The 26269-nt window shown below is 42.9% G+C and overlaps 2 protein-coding genes across 2 annotated transcripts in view; both read right to left on the minus strand.

The window, feature by feature from the left end:
* The window catches only part of DNAH7 (dynein axonemal heavy chain 7), a 227691-nt gene extending 220124 nt beyond the window's left edge, over nucleotides 1-7567 (minus strand). The window contains exon 1 of the mRNA XM_034786290.1: nucleotides 7487-7567. Coding sequence (XP_034642181.1) covers nucleotides 7487-7501 — 15 coding nt within the window. The 5' untranslated portion in view covers nucleotides 7502-7567. The remainder of the gene's footprint in view (nucleotides 1-7486) is intronic.
* Nucleotides 7568-14079: 6512 nt separating this feature from the next.
* Nucleotides 14080-26269, minus strand: part of STK17B (serine/threonine kinase 17b) — a 36544-nt gene continuing 24354 nt past the window's right edge. Inside the window, exons 7-8 of the mRNA XM_034786073.1 lie at nucleotides 19595-19774; nucleotides 14080-17924 (exon numbers count right to left, since the gene is read on the minus strand). Coding sequence (XP_034641964.1) covers nucleotides 17651-17924; nucleotides 19595-19774 — 454 coding nt within the window. The 3' untranslated portion in view covers nucleotides 14080-17650. The remainder of the gene's footprint in view (nucleotides 17925-19594; nucleotides 19775-26269) is intronic.

Below are 26269 nucleotides of genomic sequence, written 5' to 3' on the forward strand. Positions count from 1 at the left end.
ATTTATTATACTTTATTGGAATGATGGACTAATTTATGAGCTTCTGTGGTCCAGTGGGCTACTCAACAGTACAAGATGCATATTTCTGGGGGGCAAGGCTGGGACTGAGGGATATGTGCGTGTTGCTCTGTATCTATTCAAGGGTGGCTGGGTGTAGAATTCATCTACTCAGCTGGGACTGACTTTGAATGAGAGCTGCTGTGAGCGATCAAAGCCTGGAGAGGTTTGCTGTTCACTAGCAATGCAGTGTAAAAGGCATCCCAGGCTGGAGAGGTAAGGGGACACAGCAGTTCAGGTTTCACCCTAGGGGAGAAAATGCCTTCAGACACCCAGGTAAGCACCCTGGCGGGCTGGGTCCGTTTATTTACCTGCTGACGCGGCAGGTTCGGCCAATCACGGCCCCCACTGGCCGCGGTTCACCGTCCCGGGCCAATGGGGGCGGCGAGAAGCCGCGGCCAGCACATCGCTCGCCCACGCCACTTCTCGTCGCCCCCATTGGCTCAGGATGGCGAACCGCGGCCAGTGGGGGCCGCGATCGGCCGAACCTGCTGCGTCAGCAGGTAAATAAACGGACCCGGCCCGCCAGAGTGCTTACCCTGGCGAGCCGCATGCCAAACGTTGCCGACCCCTGTCATAGTATCAGAGTCAGGCTGACTGGTCTATAATTCCCCAGGTCCTCTTTGTTCCCTTTTTTAAAGATATGTATTGAGTTTGCTCTTCTCCCGTCTTCTGGGACCTTACCCTTTTTCCAGGAGTTCTCAAAGAAAAGTGCAACCAGTTCCAAGATTGCTTCAGCTAGTTTAGTTCCTTAAGTACAGTAGGATGAATTTCATCAGGCCTTGCTGACTTGAATACATCTAGCGCAGGGGTAGGCAACCTATGGCACGGGTGCCGAAGGCGGCACGTGAGCTGATTTTCAATGGCACTCACATTGCCCAGGTCCTGGCCACTGGTCTGGCGGGGGCTCTGCATTTTAATTTCATTTTTAATGAAGCTTCTTAAACATTTTAAAAACCTTATTTACTTTACATACAACAGTTTAGTTATATATTATAGACTTATAGAAAGAGACCTTCTAAAAACGTTAAAATGTATTACTGGCACATGAAACCTTAACTGAGAGTGAATAAATGAAGACGTGGCACACCACTTCTGAAAGGTTGCCGACCCCTGATCTAGCGTATCTAAATATTCTTTAACGTGTTCTTTCCTTATTTTGGCTTGCATTGCTTCCCCTTTGTTATTAATATTAATTGTGTTGAGTCTCTAGTCACCATTAACTTTTTTAGTGAAGACTGAAACAAAATAGGCATTAAGCACCTCAGTTTTCTTGATGTCATCAGTTACTAGCTCTCCTTCCTCAAAAAGTATCTACACTTTCCTTCATCGTTCTCTTTCTCCTAATGTATTTAAAGAACCTCTCATTGCCTTTGATGTCCTTACTAGGTGTAACTCATTTTACGCTTTACCCTTTCTGATTCGTTCTTACATGTTTGTGCTATTATTTTGTACTCCTCCTTGGCAATTTGTCCATAGATCCACATTTTGTAGGATTTTCCAGTTATTAAAGAGCTTCTGATGAAGTCATACTGGTCTCTTCCTATTCCTCCTTCTGTGATGCTCTGTACCTCAGGGGAACACCTTGCACCCCCATGTTCATCATTATAATATGATTGTGGGGTATCCAATGCAAAGTTTGTCATGTTGGGTGTCTTTGGAAGGTTCATGATGCACTGAGCATTGTTGTTATAGTAATGTTATAGGTTGTAATTTCATGTATATAGTTATGAAGCTGAAAATGTGTCATCATGGCTTAAAACAAGCCCAGGCAAAACTCTCCAGGAGAAGAGGGGCAGTTCACACCTCACCAGGGCATGTATGGGACAAACCCAGCCCAGTCTCACAGGAACAAAGGACACTGGCCTAGGCAGCAATCTGTTGGACTCTCAAGTGAGTAACCCCCGCTTCCCTTGGATAGTTTGGGACTGTGGTGAGGTAATACTCACCTGACTCTGAAGGGGGGGGGAAGCCAAGAGGGAAGAAAGAACAGATAAAAGGAAGAGACACTTGACATGCTCTCTCTCTTCCACCTCCATCTACAGATACCACCACCACGCGACTGAAAAGCTGATCAAAGGGGAGAGCCTGGCTGAAGGGCAACCAGCCAGCCTGTGGTGAGAAGCATCTAAGTTTGTAAGGGCACTGAAGGTGTTAAGATCAACTTAGAATGTATTTTGCTTTTGTTTCATTTGACCAAATCTGACTTGTGCTTTGTCTTATAATCACTTGAAATCTATCTTTTGTAGTTAATAAATTTGTTTATTCTACCTGAAGCCGTGCGTTTGGTTTGAAGCATGTCAGAGATGGGATAACAAGCCTGGTACATATCAATTTATTTGTTAAATTAACAAACTCCTATAAGCTTGCAGAGTACAATGGACATAACTGGAAACTGCAAGACAGAGGTTCCTAGGGTTGTGTCTAGGACTGGAGATATTAGCTAGTGTAATTCGGTTGCAAAATCCAAGCAGTGGCTGGCCAAAAGGGCTCACTCACTTACATGTAGCAGCTTACATGCTAGAGGCTGTGCATGAACATCTCGGGAGCGGGGGATTTTACAGCAAAGTAGGGTTAGGCTGGCTCCCGGAGTCAAGGATTGGAGTGACCTAGCAGATCACCAGTCTGTATAAATATATAAGATTTTGAGCAGATTCCCTCACTGATTTCCCTCTTGTTGCTCCTATGACCCTACTGTTTTTCATCTAAACCTCTGTTAAGATCACCATTTTTATATTTGCCTGTGGGCTTTTGTTACCTCCCCCGTTTGACACCGATTAATCCAATTATCATCATAAACTAGTGGTCAAAAATTTTCATTCAAAACTTTTTTGATGGAAAATGGTCTTTTTTCTAAACCAAAAACTCTTGCAAAGTACTTTCAGTTTTTCCCAAATGTTCTGATTTTACATCAGAAAATAAAACAATTTTCCACATTGATTATCCCTTTATTTCCCTTTTTCCACTGACTGCAACCCAATTAATGATGTTATATGGAGTTTTTTCCCCCTCACTTTTTCTGGTTGGTTTTTTTTTTGGTTCTTCAATTTTTCACTCCAAATTTTCCAAACCTGGAGAAGCTTTTAAAAGGACAGAATAGCAAAGGAAAAATTACAGAGTGAAAAAAACAATTCTTCCACCACAGGACTGGATTTTTCACCCTAGACCAATACAAGTAGCTGATGGTTCACCTATAAGCCCTTGAGATCCACACAGATCTTGCATCTGCACCTCTTCAACACTGCTGTGCAGTCCCCACATCTTGTTTCAGCCTTGGGGCAACAAAGTTTCCATGAGCCATGCTGTCAGCCAGGAACATTCATGAAGGAAGTTACCCCTCTGCATTATGAAATCAGCACACGTTACTGCAGACTCTTTCCCCCATAAGTTTTGTGTGAGAAAAGACAGTTACAGTTACCTTTTCCGTAACTGGTGTTCTTAGAGATGTGTTGCTCAAGTCTATTCCACAGTGGTGTGCGTGCTCACCCCGTGCACCTGTGTCAGAAGCTTTTCCCCTAGCGGTACCCGTAGCGGAGCGCCCCTAGCAACCCCTGGAGTGGCGCCCTCCATGCTGCGGTATAAGGGGCGCTGTGCACTCCCCCCACCTTCAGTTCCTTCTTGCCAAACAACTCTGACAGGGAAAGGAGAGTAGAATGTGGAATAGACATAAGCAACACATCTTGAAGAACACCAATTACAGAAAACGTCTTTTCTTCTGCGAGTGATTGCTCATGTGTATTCCACAATAGGTGATTCCAAGCTATATCGGTTGGAGGTGGGTAGGAGTTCACAAATTCTCGGGATGGACCACAGCCCTGCCGAACCCAGCGTCTTTCCTGGTCTGGGAGACAATCGCATAATGCGAGGTGAACGTGTGAACTGAAGACCATGTGGCAGCCCTGCAAATGTCCTGAATGGGGACATGGGCTAAAAAGGCAACCAAAGAGGCTTGCGCCCTAGTCAAGTATGCCCTCACAATGGACGGTAGAGGGATTCCCGGCAGGTCATAACAGGTATGGATGCACGAGGTGATCCAGTTGGAGAGCCGCTGAGTGGAGATCTGCCGACCCCTCGTGTGTTTGGCCGAGGCGATGAACAACTGCGAAGACTTCCTGAATGGCTTAGTCCGCTCCAGGTAAAAAGCCAGAGCCTGTCTCACATGCAGTGAGTGGAGCTGGCACTCCTCACTGGATACATGGGGCTTGGGGCAGAGGACTAGCAGGAAAATGTCCTGACCCATGTGGTAGGCGGAGACCACCTTCAGGACGAACAAAGGATGTGGGCGGAGCTGGACCTTATCCTTATGGAACTCTGTGTATGAGGGCTCAGACGTCAGGGCCCGCCTAGCCAACGTGATCGCTACCAGGAAGGCTACCTTTCACGAGAGGTATCACCAGGAGCACGTAGCTAGTGGCTCAAACGGGGGACCCATCAGCCGGGTCAACACCAAGTTCAGGTCCCACTGCGGGACCGGGGGCCTAACGTACGGGAAGAGACGATCCAATCCCTTAAGGAATCGGCCAACCATGGCATGGGAGAATACTGTGTGCCCCTGCACCGGCGGGTGGAAGGCCAATATGGCTGCCAAGTGCACCTTGACAGTGATGGCACCAGGCCCTGGGCTCTAGGGTGAAGGAAGTAGTCCAAAATGAGCTGGATCAGGGCAGCCATGGGGGAGACGCCCCATTCAGCCACCCATCGGGAAAACCAAGACCACTTTGCCAAGTAAGCTCAGCACGTGGAGGGCCACCTGCTTTCCAAGAGGACACGCTGAACCCTTTCCGAGCACGTCCTTTCCTCCCAGCCTAACGATTGAACAGCCATGCTGTGAGGTGGAGTGCCGCTAGGTTGGGGTGGAGAAGGCAGCCCTGGTCCTGAGAGAACAGGTCCGGGTGGGACGGTAACGGACGAAGCGGGGTGACCACCAGGCTCGTGAAGGTCCTGTACCAATGCCTCCTGGACCACGCCGGGGCAATCAGAAAGATCCAGGCCCTACCCATCTTTATCTTTTCCAGGACCTTGCCACCAGTGTAAATAATTACACAAAGAGCAAGGTAGTACAGAATATTTTTTTATGTAAAAAGTTAAACTGATAATGCCACCAGATAAGTGCTGACAGTGCCATGCATGGGCTAAATCCAATATTCAGTTATAGTGAAAAAATGTATGCCTCACTATTCCTTATCCAGTTTGCTGTGTATATTTACTATAATAAACCAAACCCCAGAAATCCCTGAATATGTGGGTTATAGTGGAATTATTTTAATATTCATCATCTTTCTATTTAATCTTGATTGTGTGAGATGATCTTTAACAGATATTTAGGTATATAATTTCACTATGGAGCCACCTGCTAACATTCATAGCTGAAGTTGCAAATCAGCACTCTGTTATATATGCAGCATTTATACCCTGCATAATTCTGAAAATAAATTTAATCTTAAAATGTTCATGCTCCCTCCCTCATATAAGAATTCCCTATATGCAGCAATCTGTACCAAGCTATCGTCGAACTTGTTTCTGCAGTTTATCATGTAATACATTTTATAATGACTTTAGAGAAAGCTCTGCCCCTTAAAAATGCTGTAAGAACAGCAACCCAGAAACAAAATGTCAGTTTATGTTTACATTTCAAAACTAATTTTAAAATTATATGAACAGCTGCAAGGAGGATTATATCACTTTTGAATACCTCATTTAAAAGAATTCAGAGCACAGACACTGCACTTTCATTTTCCTAGAGGATATCATCCTACAATCAACAATTCATCTAATGAGATGAATATGTTAAAGTCTCCTTCAACAAATATGGTTATACCACCTGCTCTGTTACTCAAACAGTATGCGTGTTTAAGTAAATGTCAGAGAGGAAAAACAAGTCATTTCAAAAAATTTAATCGAGTCTGTTTAGTTAAGCCAAAATATAAAAAATTTCCATCTAGTTCAAAAGAAAACCCCCTACATATGCTAGATTAGCATAAATATAAGTAACAACTAGGCTGAAACCATACATAAGCAAAATACTGAAGTAAAAGAATGCCCTCCTCTGTTTAAAAGTATGCACAAATTCTGCATATGTTGCTATGATTCTATTATCAGGCTATTTGAAAAACAAACACTCTAGGTCTTATTCTGGCTTGTCTTATATTGAGTTACCAGGTGGAGGGGAAGAGGTTACAATACTCCCTATGGTCCTGATCTTGCAAAGACTTATGCATGTACGTAACTTTTGCACAGTGAGTAGTAGTACTATTGAATTTAGGACTATTTTCACTGGTAAAGTTAAGCCCATGCATAAATCTCTGCAGGATAAGGAGCTATGTGCACAACCCTAAACCAAGCACCTCTTCTCTCTTCCTTAAATCCTTAACACCTTGTTCTTCATAGTTATAACTCCCCTCGCTCTTTCCTACTGGTACCCATTGTCTCCCTATCCTAAACTTATAGGTGTAGGGCACATGTCTTATTCTATTTGTAAAATATCATGCACATTTACTCTGTTTAAAAAAAATCTGATGAAACATGGCAACATTTGATTACGCACTGAAATCTCATCACATTTGGGTGTTGTGATATAAATGAGATAGTGCTAGCGATACAAGCCTGGCTGAAGTGATACAAAGATAGAGCCGGTGACCAGTACGTATACAGTCATTATGGCAACTGTAGCAGGAGCATGAAGTGAACAAGGTAGCAGTAAGAGTAACGCCAAGTGGTGATGGCAGTGGGCACAAGAGGTCACCACAATAGTGGTGGTGGGTTCCTAGAGGCTGCAGCAGCAATAACAAGGTCATCATGGTGGCAAAGGGATCACTGAGGTAGGTTATTGCAACAGCAGGGAAATCATTGTGGAGTGGAGGGTGACATCAGTGCAGGGCCCGGGAGGTGAAGTCAGCACAGAGGCAGGGGGTCACTGCGGAAGGTAGGGGGACATGGTGGGGAAATAGCTGTAGCTGGCCCAGGAAAGTGAGTGCAGGATGCGGCAGGTCAGTGCAGGGGTGTCTCTGGGGGCGTTGGGGGGGTGCAACATGGTGGCAGGGAGGGAGCTCAGTGTGGCGCAGGTGGGGGCAATGGGGTGCAGCAGTCAGTAAAGGCAGGAGGCCAGCGCGGGGCCGGGTGTTGCTTTTGGTGGTCGGGGAGAGCAGTGCAGGTCGAGCGGGCAGTGCGGGGCCGGGGGTCGCTCTGGGGGCAGAGGAGAAGTCAGTTGAGTGCGAGGGTCGCTGTAGCGGAGCAGGGGGTCAATGTGGGAGAGGGAGGGCGGGGCTCAGTGCGCGGCCGGGAGTTGCTGGGGGGGCAGGCGGAGGTCAGTAGGGGCGGCGGTCAGCACAGGGCTGCGGGGTCGCTGTAGGGGGCATGGGGCAGAGCGGCGATGGAAGCCGCTGAGCAGGCGTGGGGAGATCGCCCCCAAGCCCCTGTCCCCCGCCCTCACCTGCTCGCTGCCCATGTCTGCGGCTCCTCCTGGCTCGGGGGCTCCGCTCACACGCACGCTCCCCCCAGCTCCCCTGGGGCCCACTTGCCGGCGGGAGGGGGAGGGGCTGTTGTGTAGAAGGAAGCCCCGTTGCTTAGCAGCGGTTCGGGCCCAGGCTCCGCCTCCGCCACGAGACGCAGAGCGAACCCCAACGGTCCCCGCCGGCAGTGCGCCCGCCTGATTGGCCCGGAGCTTCGGAACGCCCGCAGGAGGAGGCTGGCATTGGGCAACAATCTTAGCACCTAGTGCCGCTAACCCCGCTTTAAGGCTCGTACAACAGCCGGCGTGGAGCGGCCCTGAAGCGCTGGGATAGCGGCTCTGGGGTGGGGAGTGCGGCTGGTGTGAGCAGACTGGGGGGGGGGGGGAATGTATTGAGCGAGACGCTCTCACAGCTGCCCGAACGCTTCCAAAACCCGGCGCTTGTGGGGGATGGCGGAGGGTGTGTTTTCTTCTGAAGAAGCGATAGCCTCTAGCTGTGCACTACTGGACCTGCCATCGCGAATGGCTAGGGGGCGCTGCGGGGCAGGGGGCTGCCCGGGGCCAGAGGGCTGCCCGGGGCCAGAGGCACCAGCTGCAGGGGCCAGCAGACCGCCACTGCCGGGGCCGCTCGAGCAGCGGCTGGTGTAGCTGTCCCTGGAGCCAGCTGCTTAGGGGGCCCTGGGGTCAACTACACTGGCCCCTGCAGACGTCACACAGGTTGTAGAAAGTCGTGGAATGTAGGGTGCCTGTGATAAACATGGAGCCCTTGTGATGGCGAAGGAGATTAACGTGGCTTAGGCAGACGTTGAAGAGTTCTGTGAAAGCTTCTCTGAAGGTTGTCCTGTAAAAGACATGACATATGAACGAAGGTGGGTGAAGTAAACAAGTATTGTTATTGTGCCTGATAAAATATCCACCTCCCTAACAGCACGCAGTCCACAGTCACCACCACAACAAAGCAAAACTTTCTGCTGTTCTGCAACATTCCAAATATTTTTGTACTGATTTTGAAATGATTCCTAAAAAGTCAAACAGAGCAAACTTAACACATTGACCCGTTAATTGCAGGCAACATTAAGAGAGGAATGAAGATTGTTTTCTTATTTAAATACAGTACTGCATAAGCTCTTTACACATAATTTCCTTGATAATTGCATTAGCTTCTTTTGGCCACTGAGAGGTGTACGTTCAACATTAAAACTGAAATGCTCTGCCAAAGGAAAAAAGAGCGTATTCAGGAATGAACACCAGAAACATGACAATGTACTCCTTTGCTAATGATTTATAGTTATAATTTTCATTGTCCCACAACACCACAATTCAAGTATTAACATGTGAAGAAGTGTTCTCTGCTTGGTAAGCTTGGGGTCTGGTCCTGCTTCCCCTGAAGTCAATGGAATGTTGCCATTGTCTTCATTGAGGTTGAGGACAAAAGTGAGATCTTGCACTGGTCTATGCACACAAATTGCACCAATTTAACCGAATCTAGTACTAAATCAATATGGCTAACTCAATTCAACTCTTGTATGTGGACACTCTTAAATCAGTTTGTGTCCACACAAGAGTGCACCAATTGAACTAAATCAATTTAGAAACCACATTTAGTTCAATTGGTGCAATTTCTGTATGTAAGTGAGACCATGTTTTGTTTTCAATAGGATGACAAAATAGTTTTATATTAAACATAACCACATATTAAAAGGAAACCAATTTCACATATGCTTGCTTTATATCATTTTTCTGATACTATAGTTTCTATAAAATCATTCTTTTGACCATTGTGTATGTTCTTGCTTAGAGTGATATTAAGTGAAAGTTTCATCCTTAGAAATAGGATGAAATAGATTTTAATGGAGCTATGCTGATTTATATCAGCTGAAAATCTGGCCCTCCCTTTCTTAAACAGCAAGGAAGGACCCAATCCTGAGAGTTGATAACAGTCCCCAAGACTCAGTAAAGTCAATGGGTGTTGTAATTTGCAATATGAGTTACCAAATTAGACAGCTGCTTATCAAATTGATGCACACGAGGATAGGACAGAGCACTTCTCAGTGGAAACAGGTCCCATATGAGGAGAGATTAAAGAGGCTAGGACTTTTCAAGCTTGGAAAAGAGGAGATATGATAGACTTATGAGTGGTGCGGATAAAATGAATAAGGAAAAGTTATTTAGTAGGGGCCACCAAATGAAATTAATGGGCAGGTTTAAAACAAATAAAAGGAAGTAGTTCTTCGCACAGTCAACCTGTGGGACTCCTTGCCTGAGAAGGTTCTGAAGGCTACGACTATAATAGGGTTTAAAAGAGAACTAGATAAATTCATGGAGGTTAAGTCCATTAATGGCTATTAGCCGGATGGGTAAGGAATCATGTCCCTAGCCTCTGTTTGTCAGAAGGTGGAGATGGATGGCAGGAGAGAGATCACTTGATCATTACCTGTTAGGTTCACTCCCTCTGGGGCACCTGGTATTGGCCACTGTCAGTAGACAGGATACTGGGCTGGATGGACCTTTGGTCTGACCCAGTATGGCCATCCTTATGTACTTGACTTTCAGCCTTGTATGTCATACGCATCTCAAGCATATGTCTTTATTTGATCATATTTCAGTTTTTATCACATAAGCAAAAAGTTATTACTATCTAAAGTGATAGCTATGACTATTTAAAGTCATACTTCATCCTTTTATTTGCCCAATAAAACAGCTTATCATGTTTTGTTAGTCAGTGACCTCCTGGTTACATAACTATATTTACATTATTGCTTGGGGCAACAGAAAAACTTTCCTTATTTGATCTGCCAGTTCTTTAGAAAAGTATATTATTATATCAGCAACCAGTTCTAATTTGACAAAAGGTTACAAGTGTGAAAGAGAGCATGCAGTCTGAACGTTTCAATTAGAAGATTTTACCTTAATAATTACAGTAACCTTGTTACTTATCCAGTAAGTGGATAAGTGACGCTTTCTGCTTTTTCAATCAAAGTATTTGTGGTCATGAGAGGAAGTCTCAGTTGCAGATACAATTTATCAAGTGGATGGCTCAACATAAAGAGGAGGGTGTGGAACTGCAAATTCAAGGAAGGCTCAGAGCTAGATCCACAAAGGTTTAGGTACCTAAATCCAAAATGTAGATCCTCAAAAATCCCCACTCAGTTGCCACCTAACATGGTAGTTGCCAACATTTCCTAGACACCTAAGTTTCTGCTAATAAAGTCCCTGGTGCCTAAATTTCTGCCAAAGTGCATGCACAAAACTGTCTAAGCTGCTTGGTGCCTAGCTCCTACTTAAGTCCTGGTGGTATTTACAAACTAGGTGTACCCTGTCTATCTGACCTCCAGGTCCTGATCTGCTGCCCTGGGTAAACTGTCAAATGACTTGGTGCCTGACCGTGAGAGATGCTGAACACCTGCATTTCTGGCTGAAATCTATAGAAACTCTGCAGGTTCAGCACTTTTGAAATCAGGCCCTTTATCTGCAAGTGAACATCACAGATGCAACAATACAGCAAGGGAGTTTATAAAGGGACAAAAATAGAAGGTCTGCTTATCTAAATCAGCAGCAATATAGGGCAATAACCCAGCCAGCATTTTAATGCTGGTGATTTAGCCAAGTACACCATTAGATTTTACAGGGTTTTATTCTGACTTTGACCTATGGTTACCAAACTGGCTCTGCTGGGTCTCAAAATAAAGGGCAAAATAGTCACTGCTGTTACTTTAGCAGCTTCAGTAGAATTACACCAGCAATTAATTGCTCAGTACATTTGTCCTCATGCCAGATTAAAAAAAAAAAAGCAGCTTTGTAAAAGCAGCTTTGAATTAATTCCCTCATATCCTTGCATCCATAAAGGCCATTAGCTGCTGTCAGGGTCCCCCCCCCCCAATCTGAACTCTGGGGTACAGATGTGGGGACCCGCATAAAAGACCCCCTAAGCTTATATTCTACCAGTTAAGGTTAAAGCTTCCCCAAGGCACAAATTCTTTTCCTTGTCCCTGGATGGTATTGCTGCCAGCACCAAGTGATTTACACAAAAATTCAAGGAAGGGTCACTTGGAATCCCTATACCCCCCAAACCCCTTCACCCCCTTTCCTGGGGGCTTGAGAATAATATACCAACCAATTGCCTTAGCAATGTGAGCACAGACCAGACACTGTTTCAGGATACTGAAATCAACCAGGTTCTTAAAAGTACAAGAATCACACCTGCAAAATGAGGATGGAAGGTAACTTTACAGGGTAATAAAAAAGATTTAAAAACAGAGGATTCCCCTCTGGGCTCAGCTTCAGTTACAAAAAACAGGAATAATACTACCTTTCTAGCATAGGGAAATTCACAAGCCCAAAACAAAAGATAACCTAACATTTCCTTGCCCTACTTACAATTTATATGGTTTTAGATGAATTATTCCAGGTATATTTTTCAGGAGATATTGTACCTGCTTGGCTTCTCCCTCTGTCCGGAGAGGGAACAACAAAAGAGAACAAACAAATCCTTCTCCCCACACTAGATTTGAAAGCATCTTCTTTCCTCATTGGTCCTTCTGGTCAGGTGCCAACTAGGTTATTTGAATTGCTTAACCTCTTACAGGTAAGGCAGTTGCTACCCTTCCCTCTATTTTCATGACAGCTGCTCGCTGCAGTAGAGCAGAATGAGAATTAGAAATAGTCCAAATGGCAAATATGAGACGAGATGAGCCCTACTAGAGGTTGTAATTACCCAGTAAATCTCCAACATTACATACATTATGTTCACCCACAAGAGAATATATTCAGCATGTGAAAAAGGTTTTAGCAATATACATTTGGAATAGTTATATATTACACAAGTGGCACAAAGGCTAGTGAGCATGACTAGAGAATTGGTCAGATAATCATTCATGAGCTTGGGACTAGGCTTTCGTATGGAAATTGAGTGCGTATGGGCACATATGAAATGTGCACTTGCAAAATATAGGAGCATGGTATTGGATTTTAAGGAAAGTGTCATTAGTATGGTGCTCGACATTTTCATGTCCGTTAGTAGTTTTCCTTACCAGGTGCTGCAGATTAAATCTACGGAGATTAGGAAGTGGGAGGAGTGCTCCATAGGAAGGAACTGGAAAGCTCAAGAGGCTAGTTATGGGATATAGAACTTTCCATCTCTAAATTGTCAGCTCACATCCAGGCCAATTTCTCAGCCATTTCCACAGACATAAAATTATCTCCAAGAAGGCACTGAACAACTACAAATCACTACCTTCAGCAAATCTCTCTTTGCAACAGCATTTCCACAGTATACTCCTCCCACCCACCCCAGCCATGCTAGTAAAGGAGAATAGGAAGAGAAGACATGGAAGCTTACTTGTATAATTCTGTCAGGCGTGCTGATACATTATAATGTTCACCATAAAACTACCTAGAAAGTCTGTCAGTGCCAACATCTCTTAAAAATACCCATGGCTATTTGGATTGTGATTAGATAAAATATAAATATTGAACTGAGACTAGAATGGTAACCATCTCAACAGGAATTTTAGCTTGATCATTGTGTCTGAATTCTGCCCTGTGATAATGTACTCATGGCCAGAGAAGTTTTGTGCTTCATCCTCTTCCAAGATTTCAAGGGTAAAAATCTTTAATTTTCTGAGGTAAATAAGAGTTTTGCCGCAGTCTTCACTGGGATAAGGAATTCACCATGTTTTTCCTTCTGCTCTAAAAGCAACAACAATGTGAAGTGTTGTCACAGGAAAGGCCTGATCTTGGACACCTTACTTAGGAGTTCTATTGACTTATTAGAGCTAATCATGTAAAGATTACATACGTTTTCTGAATCAAAGTTTTCTAAGCTATATCCTACACATTTACAGTTTGTCATTGTTTGTCAAATCAAAACTACATATTTATGGATTTTTCTATATTGAAATTAATATCTGAATTTTTCTATATACTGGCTCATCAGTACAGCAGCCTATCCATTTGTCTAATATACAGACCTGGCAAAGAAGCATTTCCAAGTCTGATAACTGGCAGAAATCAAGGCACAGTTTTTTCCCCCCTTCTTTCAGCACAGAGGCCAACAAACTTGTTATCCAGTTTTCTCTGCTGTGGGTTTCTGAAAATGTTATACAACTAATTTCTAGTTAGGAAAACATTTGAGGTTGAATTTACAGAGTTATCAATTGATACCTAGAACAGAGATTTTTCTGCTAACATCACATTTCTCAGGGAGACCAAAATCAGAGCGGGGACTCATCATTCTTGTTTTATTTCAAAATGAGCTCTACAATGTAGCTAATGGGGGAAATGAGTATTTAATAAATAGGATTTTTTTTAGTATATGAAGCACACTGGATAAAAGTTTTATGGGCAGAAAATTTAAGAGATTTAAAGCCCTTCTGCAGTGAATACTGCAGTAATGCCAAAACAAATACATGGGGATACTGTTCCTTTCACAGAACACACAGCTCAGTCGTGAAGACGTTCTAAACACAAACAGAACAAGCCTTTTGTCAATGGAATCTTTATGTAGCAACTGCAGTATCCAGCCTGTACTAGTGAATTACTACCTATTTATTACACACATAATATATGACATTCTCTAGAAGAGTATAAATTTATTTTTAGGCCATCAGCCTATTAACATTCAACTTAACTTTAAGGAGTTTTAGAAAGGACAATTCTGCTAAATAAACAACATGGATATTACATGCCAGTTTATCTTATGCTGTTGAGGTATACAGATCACCACTGGGTTAGTTTTTTAAAATCAAGACATTTCATATTTGTACTGGCCCATTTCATATTTTTGACTCATTTTGCTTCTTATCTTCTCTCTTTAGCTGGTTGGCATACTGCTGGTTCTACAGCCTCTACAGAGAGACTAATGAAACCTGAACACCAGCATTTCTTTCTTATATAATATTTTAAAATGCCTCTCCTTTCCTCTAAATATTTTATACCTAAAATTAAACTATAAAAGGACAAGAGTTCTGGCCCTCAATGTATATAAGCAGAAACACCTTTTTCACCCTCACAGATTTAATCTAGATTCAATTGTAAGCAGCATCCCAGATATGAAATTAATAAGTGTAAGGATGTAGTGGCATTTCAAAAAGCTACATTCAGTAACTTATCAGATAAACTTTACAAAGAGCAGAGGACATTAGCTGGAAAGCCTCTTTTTCTGATTAGAAAATATTAAGTTTACAAATTGTTGAATAAAGTCACATTTCAATACAAAATGTTTGTTTATACAAAATAATTCAGGAATTGCATAGAAATTACATCAGTTATCTTAATAAAATATTACTATGACCATTTACATCTGTTTTTGCTAGCCCCCAATAACATGACACTATGCACAATGGGCTACCAAAGAACAATTGTATCTTAAATGAAATTACATATGTTAAAGAAAATTATGGCATGCACAATACAAAATTCTTATAAAATTAAACATTTATATTAATCCAAACAATTTAAAATTCTTGCTCCAGTTATATTTGAATTTACATACAAAAATATAGATGTCTACAACATTTGAAAAAGCTCTATTGGATAATACCAAAATTCACTTATTCAAACTTAAAAGATAACTTAAGACCAGAAAAAAGCAGTAAGAAATGTAAACATTTATCAAACAACATGGTAGAAAGTTTCTTTATAGAATATTTCCTGTATTTTGTTTAGTTAAAGTGCTGGTATATATGGTTATGACTTTATATTTTGCATAACCTGTATCATATGTTAAAAGAAATAGTAATATTAATGTGAGCTTCCAGTTTTAAAATTAATAACTTAGCAGTCATTTGGACAGTTTAAATTATATTACAATTATTTCTGTAAACAACCTTTTATAGCTGAATCTGTTGTACTGTTTTGACATTTCCTCTCCATCTTAAGTGAACTTTCAATTCTGAATATATAAAAATACCTTTATTTCAATACACTGTAATTAGATTAAGTTCTTGTGAGAAGACGATCGTTTTAAACACAGATATTTCTCTTGGGTAAAAGCAAGGACTTCCAAAATTTAAAAAAAATCCAAAAACCTAACTTGTCTATTAACTGCCTCCACAAAGTCTACTTATTTCTCGGTTATCAATTGATAAAAAAGAATAATGTATACATTACATAATATTAATATGTAGAGATGAGATAGTGGAGTCCCCTAATAACTAGGTAGCTCAGCTTGTTCATGCTTGAACACATACTGATATTAAAAACAATATCACATGGATATCAGTCTTTATAAAGAGAACAGAAAAGACTGGATTTTAACACATAAAAGGTTAAGGCCTGATCCTGCACACTTTACTCAGTTGGAACTTCCATTCAGATCAACAGGAGTATTAACCAAGTAAAGAGAGCATTATTGGACTCATTTGTCTGTTAGGTTGGATTTACTATACAAATTGCTTAAAATATTTTTTATTCCATTCTTTTGTTATAAAGGTATTTAAAATACAACATTTTACTACATATTAATAAAATGAGCATTTACATTATTTCAGTGTTTGATATTTTCTCTTGAATTTTAACTAGAAATTGTTTAAGTATGACAGGGTCCAAATGCACATTTGAGGAAGCATCTTGCAATTAACTAAATATCACAAAACTAAATGTCACAAATGAGACATCCACACTGAGGAGGATTCAGTCTAAGCTATGCAGACTCGAAGATCCAGGGAATAGTTTAAAGTGCCATTAACTTTCATAATATTTCAAAGAGCTTTAATTACTTCCATTCCCTATGTGAAAAGGCTCCAATTTTCACACTATTAGTGCTACTGTGGATACGATAGCTTGTCAGCATTTCTAGAATCAACTCAGTTTAGGACCTGATCAACATTTGCTCCAAGCTGGAACTTGGCATAATGCAGTGTTTTTTTCAGAGCCTCGGAACAAGAGGAATACAAAAAAAAAAAAAAAAAAAACCCAAAAACCCTGCCTTTTTTTTTTGGGGGGGGGGGGGGAAGATGGAGAGTGCAAAACAGAAAACAGATGTGAATGTTTTCAAAAATTGATAGATTCAGATAACCAAAAGAGCTCTGAATTTTAATTCTGAAATTTTGCAGCCAATTTCTCAAGATCGGCATGAGTAAGTACTTTGAGGAAAAATAGTTTGGTTGGAAAAATTACTATGCAAGCAAATTAACACACTCTCCATCCCACACCTATCAGCTTTTTAACACATCCTTAATGCAGATGCATTTTAATTGTTTGAGCAATAAAAGACTATATGCTATTAGTCTCATCATCTCTGCTGTTTTTAAGAGGTATGTACACTTTATTATGCGTATTGGAATATTTATGCTGTGCAATCTGTATTTCAATACAATCCAGATATATATGGAGACTGACAACAGCTTCTTTGGAGCATGTACAATTGTTTCAATATGCACTTCAGTGCAAAACTTTTCACACTCTTACAATTAGATTTGTTTATGAAGCAAGGATCTTCAGCAATAAGACTGACAACCTACCCTTATTCTATTCTATTCTAATATTCCAGAAACATTCATGCTAGCATATTAAAAATACATGCCACATGCAGTACATTATCCACATGTAACCAGTCAGCTAAGGCAGAAAGATTATCCTTAACCACAGCTAAACATTCTAAGTAAACAGTATTTGCTGAATGTGTTCAATACATCCCAATATTCTTCTGATTTTAAACTCTCAGTTAACAGATGGCACTGTCACTGCAGTGAAAGGCTGTCAGAAATTAGTTTCAATTTCTCTGCTTCAATCCATTATCAAGTCTTAGTCACAGAAATGTGACTATGTTATTAGATCACGGTCTTGAGCACTTTTATAAGTTGTTTAACTAGAGTCCATTTATTAACATTCAAAAGTTTTTATATTTTTATTCTCTATTATATTAAACGTTTTTTGGACTAAAACTTGAAAAGTGCAAATATATTCAACTAAATCGCCTTCAAAACATAAGGCTCTCCCCTGATGCCAGAACTCCAGTTTCTCAGGAGTAAAAGCCATTGCCAGCAATGGACATGAAAGGAAGTACCGCATAAGAGGATCACTCGAAAGTGCATTTCAGTATAACCATGCTGCACGAATGGACAAACCATAATCTCACAATATTCACCACTGGAATAGATTATAATCCTAAATTCAGTTCAGAGGACCTGCACAGCCAGCCATGTGTTAACATACTAAGTCTGTCATGAAGTCTTGCAATGAATCATCAAACCGAAAACGTTTAGAGACTGTACTGCTGTCTTCTGGAATGTTCTCTTTATCTGCTCGGTCACCACAGGTACCATTGCAAATTGATTTAGTATTCCTTTCCTCTGAACACTTTGTTGTGTGTTCCTGCATTGGAGAAGGACAGGAAGATTCTTCAGGACTATGTAATAGTATGAATTCCCCCTGTTTCAGCCAAGAATGAGAGAGACAGGCCTCTGCTGTTGGTCTTTCCCTTAAAAAAAAAAAAAAAAAAAAAAAAAGGCTGTTTTACTTAAATAACTGAAAGCATTAACCTCTTATATGGAATGCACAGCTAATTTCACGAGTCTGGACATGTGAAAGATGGACAGTCTTAGAGAGTGAAGTCTTAGCCCCACAACAGGTATAAGGGCAACAATTTTACAGCGTCCTCAGATTGTTGCCTTCTTACTGCCAACACAACTACAGTAACTCCTCACTTAACGTTGTAGTTATGTTCCTGAAAAATACAACTTTAAGTGAAACAATGTTAAACGAATCCAATTTTCCCATAAGATTTAATGTAAATGTGGGGGGTTAGGTTCCAAGGAAATTTTTGGGGGGCAGACAAAAGGCATTATATACTGGTGGGGAGGTGCCCTTGGCTTACCCCTGGGACTCAGGGCTGGGGGTGCAGGGTCTGGGAAGGAGTTAGGGTGTGAGAGGGCGCTCAGGGTGGGGGTGCGGGAGGAGGCTCAGGGGTGGGGCAGGCAGGAGGTGCAGAGCTGGGGCAGTTCCTGTTTGGTGCAGGGGTGTGCAGGTGGCTCTGCGCAGCGCAGCACCTCCCCCATGGCCGCGATTCTGGGAGCCCCCCACCGCAGGCAGGGCCACCTGGAATGCAGGGGATTTAGGGGCTGCAGGGCCCTGGGCTAAGCGGGTCCTGGGGCCCTGGCCTGCATCTCTAAAGCCCCTTTTGGAATAGGGCCCTGCGAGCACGGGCCAGAGGACTCAGGAGGAGCAGGGGCAGTCCAAAAGGGGCTTTAGAGCTGCAGCCCAGGGTCCTGCAGCCCCTGTGTTCCGAGTGGCCCTGCCTGCTGGGGAGAGGGGGGGTCCCAGCTAGCTCGCTCCCTCCCAAAAAGTCCTATGCACCGCCAAACAGCAAGCACTGGGAGGGAGGGAGGAAAGGAGAGGGAGGAGGCGGAGAAGAGGAACTTGTGCAATGCTCCCTTGTAAAGTCAGCCAAATGACGTTATAAGGGAGCATTGCACAACTTTAAATGAGTATGTTCCCTAATGGAGCAGCAATGTAACTTCGAAACAACGTTAAGCAGGAGGACGTTAAGTGAGGAGTTACTGTATAAAGGACTGCTTGGATTCAAATCTGGCTCAGGCTTCAGAATTGTTAACGAAAACTTACCCTCTGCATCTTAAGATCATTTACTTATAGGTAAAATTTGGCCAGCAGAACTATTATTTACAATGCATAAGCAAAAAATACATTCAAGACTGACTATGCGATCTGGCAGTTAGTTTATTTGCAAACTGAGCAAATTTGATTTGGAAGCCACGATGGCATTTTTTGAAGTAAAATTGCTTTTAAGCAAATAGCATCTTACTAAGCGGAAAAATCAGTTACAAACGGACATTACCACCAGTTAATCTGATATACTGTCAGACTACCTGATAATTTTACAATTCAACATTTCAACAGAATTTCCATTATTGGGATCTCACTAGTCAAGTCAGATTTTCCATTTGAATCCAGCACATTCTAAATATTTACACCACATAGAATGTATCCATATGGAAACCAACATTTTTATGTTAAATGGTAACTGGTCTTATCACATTTATATTACAGTAGCAACTCAATCAGGATCAAGGCTCTGCTTTGCCAGATGCTTATAAACAAATAGAAAGATGCACCGAAGAATCTGCTACCTACTCTGGGTTTTTGACAAGGAGTTTTTGAATGAAGTCTCTGGCCAGGTATGAAACTGATGCAAAAGTTTCCTCTGAATAATCCACATTGATTTGAGAGATATTGAGGAAAGTTTCTTGATTATCTGCCCCCACAAATGGAGATTCTTGAGTTAGCAGCATATATGAGATTACACCAATATTCCTGAAATGAAACAAGATGTAATTTATCTTTCATCCTAAATTATATCACTGGTGCTATGGTCAGTGTTCTTTGTTATTTCACATTCCACAGGCAGCAAGAGAACCAAAGTATGCCACAGTTCTAAGCAATTTGATTACATATACATGCAATACCTGATGTGTGTTTCTTAATGAATCATTCAGATCATTAAGTGATTTTGCTGGTATGCCACTTGCTCTTCCTAGCAGTCAGTGAAAGTTGCTCGGCTACTTAAATCTGCTCCAACCATTTCTTTCTTGCAGCCGCCATCACTCAATTACCTTCTACTTTGGAGGGTAGGCTAGAGTGTGTTTTCCAAAATCAACATTCATGCTTTGTTTTGAATTCATCAATACAGATACACACGAAGAACGTGGTTAGCAACCCACCTGATGTCCAGACATATCATTCCACAGTTATGTCACCTTTATCCCAATAGTACAAGAAAGCACTAAAAGGGAATCAGGAGCATTCAATCTCCTTAATACAAAAATTATTTAGCATAGAACTACACTACAGCTGGGTAATAATGGCTTTCAGTTAACTAGCAACCCCAATAATAATAATAAAAAAGTTTAGGTTCAGGTCAAAAACAAAAAAAAACAAAACCAAAAAACCCCCACAAAATTTGGCAGCAAGTCAAAAAAATCAAAATGATCTGGCTCAGTTTCTCCTTTTGAATTTGGGTATTTTAACAAAAAGGAAGGGAAGACTCACAAATCAGCCAAAACCTCTAGCCCAGTGGTCCCCAACCTTTTCCGTGGGGCGGGCGTCGAACGACTAGCCACTGAGGACCGGGGCCGCCGGACAAGCAGCCACCGAAATGATGCCGTGAAGCAGCATTTCGGTGGCTGCTTTTCCGACGGCCAGTAAGCAGGCGCACATGGCTGCCCCGGCGGGCACCATGACCCCCACAGGCACCGCGTTGTGGACCCCTGTTCTAGCCTATAGAGTCATTCTCAAACTTGCTCATGCACAGTGACTATGAATTGCCACTATGCCAAGGTCTGGAGGTCAAGATTGTCCTTACCACAAAGTTGAGTTTTAGTGCTGTGGAAATAGAATGCCTAAAAGGAAGCTTCTTCCTGACTAGGTAATATTACCACTACTTTCTACCCCAGGTTATGGAGCAATTCCTCAGTAGTTATGACACTGCCTTGCCAGAAACTGGATATTCATTTCCCCGATTCAAAAGGACTGTGCAGCTGAATTAATGGATTGCTATAGATCCAATACCCTACCATGTTTAAAAGATGCACCTATTTAAATACACCGCTACCTCGATATAACGCCACCCGATATAACACTAATTTGGATATAACGCCGTAAAGCAGCAGCAAATCGCATCGCCCTGTAGTTCACATTTTACCTAGTTTTGGACGATACAGTAAATGCATTTGACCAATAGCCAGCTACTGTTCTGGCATGATATGCTGTCAAAGGCAATCTGTTCCTACTGTTCTAGCACACCTTTCCAGACTGTTTTGGAGCACTAGAAGCTCCTGGTACTGTTGTTGCTGTCCTGGGATCCCCATGAACTCCAGCTCCAAGGCAGAGGGTCTCACTTGGTTCCAAGGCAAGGAGAGAAGCTGCCCTCTTCTTAACAGACTTATGGAATGTTTTCCCCTCCCTCCTGTGAGTGGGTCTTCTCCTTATCCTCATCTTTTGAGAGGAGCTCTTGTGTCTGCTGGAGTGTTCCATCAGAGCACTACTCAGCAGCTCCAGTCAACAAGATAGGGTGCAGGAAGATCCCAAGGCTTCATGGTGAGCTGCATCGGGTGCTTGCGAAGTCTGAACTCCTAGGACTGCTTGGTGCAGGGACAGAAGCAGTGGCAGATGTCACACCTTAATGAGATGTGCGACTCCCCCCAGCAGCAAAGACAGCTCTCGTGTGGGTCATTTACTGGGATGTCCCAAAGGCAGGAAAGGTAAGACTTGAAGCCTAGACCTTGGGCATAAGTGCCTCAAACATTGGGGGATTAGTGAAAGTGGGAGGAAGAACCTCTGATCCTCATGATCTAAACTATGACTATACGCCAAATATGAAACTTAACTATACCCAATATTTTTTACAAGAAAGTTGAACCGACAAAGCTACAGAAGGTTTCATCCCAGACCACCAAAAGGTAGAAAAAGAACTGCAGAGGCAGTTGGTCTGTGCTACCAATGAGGCCCTCTGTTCACAGCAAGAAGTGTAAGGTTCAAGTGCAGACCAACATACACTGCCACTGAAGAACTGTCAGTCCAAAGTGCATGGAGCATGTGTGCACCCATAGTTAATACCCATAGAGACCAGCTCTTAAAGAAGAAGGGCAGGTACCATGTACAAAAATTTAAGAATCCGGACTGCAAGAGCATAACATTTTTAAATTTATGGTAGCAGTGGAAACCCATACTGCAACATAAAGATGCATATAAGGTTCCCACGTCGTTACTCATACAAATAGAAAAAATAAACTTGTTTTTCCAGTTTCACGGAGAGCTGTGGAGAATGTGGAAGACTGAAACTTACTCACACAGACATATGCTTACAGTATCCTATTACTGAGATACACTTAGGGCATGAAAAATTAAAGTTGAACTTTACACCATGTAGTTTATGAGAAAATAAAACAGATGAGGTTTCTTGGTGTGAGGAAAGACTTCTATGCTAGGGCATATTTGGAGTTGCCCTTAAAAAAAATTTTTTTTGAAAAAGAAACCTTACACAATGAAAAATTGTGAGGAAAGAGGTTGTTATTGCTGCCTTTAAAGTGCTCCAGGCTCTGGAGCAAATTATAGGTAAAATAGCTTTACTGCCTGTTATTTTTCTGGAGTTATGTGGAACAAGATCAAAATAAGAAGAACTTCTTAATATTCATGAAGATGTGCAGATTCAGTTAACTTTCTAGATGAAGAACTTTGAAAGAGAAAGAAGGGAAAGTGGGTGGAAGTAAAATTCATAAATGTGAGATTTTTGGTACACATTCATGGGCAACGTTCTTTTTTTGGAAAAACATTTCATATGTATAGGAATAAGTCTGATTTGAGATATGAATGTTTACTCAATTCACTGTGTTCACGCCACCATTAGTAGTTCACGCCACATTTTTAGTAGTTATAGCATGTTTTATAAGATACTAGATTGTTAGAAAAGATTAATGTAGGCCTGAGAGGCCAATTAAAAATGGGCTGCACCTGCCAGGTGGGTCAGTCTTAACTGATGATGAAGCCCACCTGGAGAAATGCTGGGAGAGGACTATAATCAAAAGATGTTTGTAGCAGAAAAGAACTGTAGGTAGAAAGTGAGGAACTCTGCAGTCACTCTCTGGGACTAGAGAGGTTGTGATGAAAAAGTTCAGGAGATGGCTAGCCCTAAGATCCTCTCCTGAGTAGAGCAGAGAAGTTTAGGAAGATGCCTGGGTAAAGACTCACCAACCACTTGAGTGGAGTAGACTCTGCGGGGAAGCCTTGACAAAGGCAGTATCTGGATTTCCAAGGAGAGCACCTTTGAAGATGTTCATCTGTTGAACAAAACAAGGGAAAGAGCAGGAGAGAGAGAGAGGAAAGATCAAGCCTGAGGGCAGGAACAGGTTTGAGTTTATAGTTTTAAACTGGGATTTATTGGGGGATTCCAGGGGAGAGCCTTGCAAAAAGGGTGAGATTAAAGAGGCTGCAGAGAGACCCGTTGACAGGCTCAGATAGGTATTGGGGGGGGGGGAGGTTTGAATATAGACACAACTATACTTATAACTATAGGGTCCCTGTGCTGAAACCCAGAGGAGAGGGAAGGCCCAGGTTCCACTATCAAACACCAGAGAAAATGGTGCAGAGACCCTGAAAAGGAGAGAAGGACAACCAGAAGGGTGTGATGACCATGAAGTGTAATGTTGGGGCTGAAAACCCTTTGTGACAACATTAGATTTTTATTTGTTGGACTCTCTGTACCCCAGAAAGGGTGGAGTTAAATCATGACCTGACGAGAGGGCTGATTCACGAGACAGGCAACAAAAGACTAGAACGATTATTGAGAGGGGGTACTAGACAAGACTGAGCTGCTCTGCCACACCCAGCCATAAGAAGTGCACTCTTCTACACAGTGCTACCAGGTTTATATTGTTTCTGCAGAATGGGTATAGGGCTTGGAGTCCCTCGAGGAAACGCTTGGCGATTGGATGAGCAAAAACAGAGGTATCATCAATTTTGTCATGAAAGGTTGTAATAGCAGCTAAATGGACTCTGATGGAGCTGAAAGAAAGGCTAAATCGCTTAAGGTCCAATAGGTAGTCAAGTATGAGCGAGAGAGATACCGACGTGAGACAAAGTTGTTTAGCTGAACACCAATGTGTGAATCGTTTCCACTTTCGTAGACAGCAGAACACAATCTACTCGCACCACCTATGTAGGAGCACTCTTTGAACTTGTTCAGCGCAATCTAGTTCGTTTTGGGAGAACCATGTAGGAACCAGGCTTTGAGGTCAAGCATGGACAGGCTGGGGTGGAGAAATTGGCCGTGTTGCTGTGATAGGAGGTTTGGGATGAGAGGCAATGAAATTGGTGGTCAAATCAACATTCTGGTGAGGAACGGAAACCACGGTTGTCTGGGCCACGATGGGGCAATCAGGATCACCTTGGCACGGTCTGTTCGTATTTTTATCAGGACCCTGTTGAGAACCAGTATCGGAGGAAAAGCATAGAGTAAGTTCCAGTGCCATGGGATCATGAATGCGTCTCCCAGGGAATGTTTGCCCAGTCCCGCTCTGGAGCAGAAGTCGGGACATTTCGTGTTTTTCACAGTTGCAAAAAGGTCTATGGTTGGGTAACCCTAAATGCGGAATATGTTGTGAATGGTTCTCTCATCTATCTCCCATTCGTGGTCCCAGGGAAAGCGTCTGCTTAATTCGTCCGCTGTGGTGTTCATCACTCCGGGAAGATAGGCCGCTGATATCCGGATGTTGTTCACAAGGCACCAATTCCAGAGCTTCATAGCCTCTGTGCAAAGCGAGTGGGAGCGAGCTCCTCCCTGCCTGTTTACATAGAACATGCAGGCAATGTTGTCTGTCATTACGCATACATGGAGATTCCTGATTAGTGGGAGGAAGTGACGGCACACACTGCGTATGGCTCGAAGTTCTAGGATATTTATGTGCAGGGAGGTTTCGGTTGAAGACCATAGCCCCTGGACTGTGTGGTGAGACATGTGTGCACCCCATCCTGTCAGGGATGCATCGGTAGTCAATATGAGGGATGGAGCCTCCTGAAGAAAGGGGACTCCAGAGCAGAGGTTGGAGTGAACGGTCCACCACAGTAGAGAATCTGACTCGGAAAGGTATGGAGAGAGGCTTGTTTAGAGAGCGCACATTCGGTCTGTAAACCGTGCCCCACCACGCTCGGAAGCGCCTCATGTAGAGTCGTGCATTTTGGACCACGAAAGTGCACGAGGCCATGTGACCTAGTAGTTGTAGACAGTCTCGGGCAGTGACCTGGGGACTGTTGTGAAGTTGTGGCCAGTAGGCTTATGGAGTTGAAGCGATCAGATGGGAAAGATGTCAATCCTGTCCGGGAGTCGAGGTATGCTCCTATGAACTCCAGATGTTGGGTGGGGCATAATGTGGATTTGTTTTTGTTTATTTGTAGGCCTAGAGATAGAAAACAAATTGACGGTAAGCCCCGTGAATCAGAGAGCTTCATTGAACGTTGAAGCTTTGAGGAGGCAATTGTTGAGGTAAGGAAATATTACGACCCCTTGTTTCCTGAGGTAGGCAGTGACTACGGCTAGGATCTTGGAAAAAACATGGGGGGCTGTGAACAGTCCGAAGGGGAGAACCCTGTATTGAAAATGTGTTGAGACAAGGGTAAAATGGAGGAAGCGTCTATGGGCTGGGTGTATAGTCAAATGAAAATAGGTGTCCTGTAGGTCAAGGGCTGAAAACCAATCGCCCTGCTCCAGCACTGGGGTTATGGTGGTGAGAGTAACCATCTTGAACTTTTGCTTTTTGACAAATTTGTTGAGCCGCCTGAGGTCGAGGATCAGTCGCCATCCCCCAGTTTTCTCTTCTGTTAAGAAATAATGGGAGTAAAACCCCTTCCCTTTGTGTTGTTCGGGCACAATTTCTATTGCTCCCAGTTGAAGGAGACGTTGCACCTTGGAGGAGCAGTTGCTTATAAGAAGGGTCCCTGAAGAGGGACGGGGAGGGTGGGTGAGTGGCAAGGAGAGGAAGGGGATGGAGTAGCCAATTGTAATGACCTCTATAACCCACTTGTCGGTGGTAATGTTCTACCATTGATGGGAGAATGGTCGTAGGCGGTGTCCAAAAATAGGTGTACTGGCTGAAGTGGGAACGCTGTTTTCTAAACCCTCGACCAAGGCTTCAAATTTGCTTATTAGTTGGAGGGGGTTGAGGCGCCCCCGCAGAATTGGGATGACGACGCTGGAATCTCAGTCTCTGGCATTGCTGTTATTGCTGCTCCTGTGATCTATGGAAGTGTTGTGTATAT

This window comes from Trachemys scripta, chromosome 11, assembly GCF_013100865.1.
Source record: "Trachemys scripta elegans isolate TJP31775 chromosome 11, CAS_Tse_1.0, whole genome shotgun sequence".
NCBI classification, from domain to species: Eukaryota; Metazoa; Chordata; order Testudines; family Emydidae; genus Trachemys; species Trachemys scripta.